The sequence below is a fragment of the Miscanthus floridulus genome, chromosome 1 (genome assembly GCF_019320115.1).
Source record: "Miscanthus floridulus cultivar M001 chromosome 1, ASM1932011v1, whole genome shotgun sequence".
Taxonomy (NCBI): domain Eukaryota; kingdom Viridiplantae; phylum Streptophyta; class Magnoliopsida; order Poales; family Poaceae; genus Miscanthus; species Miscanthus floridulus.
Window position 1 is genome coordinate 193,077,417 of NC_089580.1, and position 5,069 is coordinate 193,082,485.

The following is a 5,069-nucleotide window of genomic DNA, read 5'->3' on the forward strand; positions in this document are numbered from 1 at the left end:
CCAGCACCAAGAGCTCGAGGAAGCACGACTCTAGCTCAAGCAGGAATGCGTGGAGCTCGAGCGCCATGGAGATGGCGGGCGTGCACGCACCGTGGCTCATGACGTGAACCAGAGGATCATCGAGGATGATGAAGCCCTCCAACACTTCACCTAGGCAAGCCAGAACATTGCTTCTGTGGTGGCCTTGCTCCAGGGGCTTCTTGGGCCCGTGACACCCAAGGATCGTTAGGCCCATCGCGAGATTCACACGCTACTCAAGCGTGCGGTGATGCAATAGGATGAGAGCTCGCTGTCCTAATGACATGAGCTCGATGCCAACCAGTGCACACCCTTAGAATGACCCAACATGGACATGTCAGTCCACCAAGCGCAACATAGCGGCAGGCCACACACCGTGGTCCTAGTGCATGAGTGTCTCGGCCACAATAATGATGCGCGCGACACCCTCGATGCCCATAGCTGTGCCCATGACGACATGAGGGAGGGGCCTAGCTGTGGCTACCACCCTCATCATGGTGGATGCTACGATAGTAGTGAGGACCAAAGCCCAAGCCCTGACTTGTCGGGACATCAGATCTTTAGCCGACACATCCTCAACGCCACCTTTCCACCGTGGTACTGATCGCCGACCAACATCCTAAAATACTCTAGGGAAATGAACCCCATACTATGGCTCAAGGATTATTGGCTTGCTTGCCAAGTTAGTGGAGCGGATAATGATGATTTCATTATCCACAATCTTCCATTGTTCCTGATCGATTCGGCACGAACGTGGTTGGAACACCTTCTGCCCAATATAATCCAAAGTTGGGCGAACCTGAAAGAGATCTTCATGGGAAATTTCTAGGTCACATATGTGCATCCTTGGAACCCATGGGATCACAAAAACTACTGATAGAAGGCTGGAGAAACTCTTCGTGGGTATATCCGGTGCTTCTGTTGATAGTGCAATGAGCTGCCTAATGTCGCCGACGCCGACGTCATAGGAGCCTTCTGGTCTAGGACCACCTATGAGTCCCTAGTTCACAAGCTAGGATGTAAGGGCCCATGAACCACCAAGGAGCTCCTCAACATCACCACCAGCCATGCCTTAGGCGAGGAGGTGGTTAGAGCAATCTTTGACCACCTCAAGGGCAAGCCAAAGTGGGACGAGGACACCGACGAAGGCACCTCCAACCATCCCAGCAAGAAGAAAATCAAGTAGCAGCGTGAGGGCTCGCTTGTGGCCTTCACTGACCACAAGGGGGGTTAGAAGCCCACCAAAGTCACCCCAGACCACTTTGAGAAGCTGCTCGAAGGACCATGTCCGAACCATGCTTTCCTGGTCAAGCATCTATACAAGGACCGTGGTCTCATGAAGTGGTTCTTGTCTAGAGGCTCCAACAAGGGGAGCATAGGAAGGACCCCAAGCCATCCATGGACAATGCCGAGGGGAAGGACAACGACTTTCTAACACTAGATGGCTACCTCATGAACTTTGGAGGGTCAGTAGCCTATGACTCCAAGTGCCGCCAGAAGCTCACGCCTCGAGGTCTATACGGCCGAGCCGGCCGAGCCTACCTTCCTCCAATGGTCAGAGTTCGCCATAACCTTTGATCAAACCAACCACTCAGAGAGCATCCCACAACTAGGGAGATATCCACTCATAGTCGACCTGATCATCGGCATGAAGCGGCTCACCAAGGTACTGATGGATGGAGGCAGCGGCCTCAACATCATGTATGCCAAAACACTCAACGCCATGGGCATCGACCAATCACGCATTCGACCGACCGGAGCGCCTTTCCATGGCATCGTGTCTGGAAAGTAGGCCGTGCCACTTGGGCAGACCGATCTGCCCATAACCTTTGGGGTTTTGACTAATTACATGATGGAGACCCTTACCTTCGAGGTGGTCGAGTTCCACGGAACCTTCCATGCCATCCTAGGATGTCCATGCTATGTGAAGTTCATGGACATCCCCAACTATACCTATCTAAAGCTAAAGATGCCAAGACCATGTGAGGTCATCACCATTGGCACCTCCTTCCAGTGCGCCTATGAGTGCGAGGTCGAGTGCTATGAACACGCTGTGGCAATCGTCGCCTCCAACGAGCTTGTGTCCATCAGGAAGGAGGTCGCCGAAGAAGCACCCGACCCTAAGCGGTCAGCTAGGTCTTTTGAGTCTATAGAGGGCGCCAAGGAGATCCTCATAGACCCTAGTGGCTCTAAGGGCAAAGTGGTGCGCATTGGCACCACGCTTTCCTCCGAATAGGAAAGCATGCTCGTCGACTTCCTCCACGTCAACAGAGACATATTTGCGTGGAAAGCCTCGGACACACCAGGCATTCTAAGGGAAGTCACTAAGCATGCCTTGAAGATTAGGCTAGGCTCCACACTAGGGAAGTAGCGCCTGCGTTGCTTTGACGAGGAGAAGTGCAGGGCTATCAGTGGGGAGATTGTGAAGCTTTTGGTGGTCGGGTTCATCAAGTATACCACCCCGAGTGGTTAGCCAATCCTATTCTGGTATGAAAAAAGTGGGAAATGGAGAATGTGTGTCGACTACATGAGTCTCAACAAAGCATGTCCAAATGATTCATTTCCTTAGCCACGCATAGACCAAGTAGTAGACTCAACCTCAGGGTGCGAAACCCTTTGCTTCCTTGATGCATACTCTAGGTACCATTAGATCATGATGAAAGAGTCTGACCAGCTCACGACATCTTTCATCACCCGATCTGGATCGGTCTACTATGTCACAATGCCGTTCAGTCTGAAAAACATGGGGGCGATGTACCAGCATTGTATGCTCAAATGTTTTAGGGACATCATCGGGAAAACTATTGAGGCCTACATGGATGACATCATAGTCAAGTCCAAATGGGTTGACCAGGTCATAGCCGACCTAGAGCAGACCTTCATGAAACTCCGAGCAAACAGCGTTAAGCTCAACCCCGAGAAGTGCATTTTGGGGTCCCAAGGGGTATGCTACTAGGTTTTATCATCTCTGAGCGTGGCATCGAAGCCAACCCAGAGAAGATCTCGGCCATCACGAGGATGGGCTCGATTCAGAACATAAAGGGGATACAATGAGTTACAGGGTGCCTCGCCATGCTCAGCCGCTTTATCTCATGCCTCGGTGAACAAGGTCTCCCCCTCTATCGACTTTTGAAGAAGGCCAACCATTTCGAATGGATGCCTGAGGCCTAGGAGGCACTTGACATGGTCAAGCAGCTTCTGAAAAAGGCCCCGATCCTGGTCCCTCCAACCGACGGGGAACCATTTCTGCTCAACATTGCGACCACCACGCAAGTGGTTAGCTTCGCCCTGGTGGTGGAGCGAGAAGAAGAGGGACACACCCTCAAAGTGCAGCATCCCATATACTTCATTAGGGAGGTCTTGTCCGATTCTAAGACTTTCTACCCCCAAATCCAAAAACTCTTGTACACCATCCTCTTCGCCAAGAAGAAGTTATGTCACTACTTCGAGTTGCATCCGGTGATGGTCATGACATCCTTCCCTCTCGATGAGGTCATCCAAAACTAGGATGCCATAGGAAGAATCATGAAGTGGGCACTTGAGCTGATGGGTCAAGGCATTTCGTATGCCCCTCAGATAGCCATCAAGTCCCAAGTGCTGACTGATTTCATTACAGAGTGGACCAAGGTCCAAATGCCACCAGCAGTCACCGACCAAGAGTACTGGACAATGTACTTTGATGGATCGCTGATGAAGAAAGGCGTCGACACGAGGCTGGTCTTTGTTTCATGCCTCGGGGTACGCATAAGGTACATGGTTCATATCCATTTCCCCACCTCCAACAATGTGGCTAAGTATGAGGCACTCATCAATGGCCTACGCATCATCATCGAGCTGGGTATCCGATGGCTCGATGTCTAGGGGTGACTCCCAGCTAGTCATTGACCAAATCATGAAGGAATCAGGCTCCCATAATGCCAAGATTGCTACATATTACCAAGAGGTCTGCCAGCTAGAGGACAAGTTCAATGGTCTCAAGCTCAATCACATCTCGAGGTGTCTCAATAAGGCGACTAACACGCTGGTGAAAATGATGCCCGACCAAGAGACGGTGCTGATAGGCGTCTTCGCTAGCGATCAGTACAAGCCCTCGGTTCGCTATGAGGAGACAGAACAAGCCGATGACAGGCCGCCTACCCTAGGCTCCGGGGCTAACCAGCCGTCGGCTCCATCCGACCCTGAAGTCATGGACCTTGACGAATATCCAGCGATAGAGCCTAACCCTCTGGCCGACTAGAGGACGTCTTACCTCGACTACCTCCTCCGTGAGGCACTACCGATAGACAAAATGGAGGGTCAGTGGCTAGCATGTCGTGCCAAGTCCTTTGTACTTATTGAGGATGAGCTCTACAGGCGAAGCTACACTGAGATCCTGTAGTGCTGCATCGTCGTCGAACAAGGGAAGCGGTTGCTGAGCGACATCCACGGTGGGGTCTGTGGTCACCATGCCATGCCTAAAACCTTGGTTGGAAATGCGTTCCAATAAGGCTTCTATTGGCTGACCATGGTAGCCGACGCTAAACATATCATGCGCACCTACGAAGGGTGTCAATACTATGCTCGGTAGACCCACCTACTGGCCCAAGCACTCTAAACGATCCCCATCACATGGCCGTTCGTGGTTTGGGGGCTCAATCTAGTTGGACCTTTCAAGAGGGCGCCTAGGGGCTATACGCACTTGCTTGTCACCATAAACAAGTTTATAAAGTGGATAGAGGCTTGACCAATCTCCATGATTAAGTCCGAGCAAGCCGTGCTATTCTTCCTCGATATCGTCCATCGCTTTGGGGTCCCGAACTCCATCATCATGGACAACAACACATAGTTCACTAGAAATAAGTTCCTTTGATTCTGCGATGAATACCACATCTGCATCAATTGGGCCGCTGTGGCGCACCCCTGCACAAACGGGCAGGTCGAGTGTGCAAACGGCATGGTCCTACAAGGCCTCAAGCCTAGGATCTTCCACCGTTTGAATAAGTTTGGCGGATGATGGGTCGTAGAGCTTCCCATGGTGCTCTGGAGCCTGAGGATGACCCCAAGCTAGGCCA

General features: G+C 51.7%; 1 protein-coding gene across 1 annotated transcript; it reads left to right on the forward strand.

Moving 5' to 3' along the window:
* Nucleotides 1-1,870: 1,870 nt before the first annotated feature.
* Nucleotides 1,871-2,254, forward strand: LOC136469152 (uncharacterized). Its single transcript, XM_066467464.1, has one exon. The coding sequence runs from the start codon at nt 1,871-1,873 to the stop codon at nt 2,252-2,254; it is 384 nt and encodes a 127-aa protein (XP_066323561.1).
* Nucleotides 2,255-5,069: the final 2,815 nt, after the last annotated feature.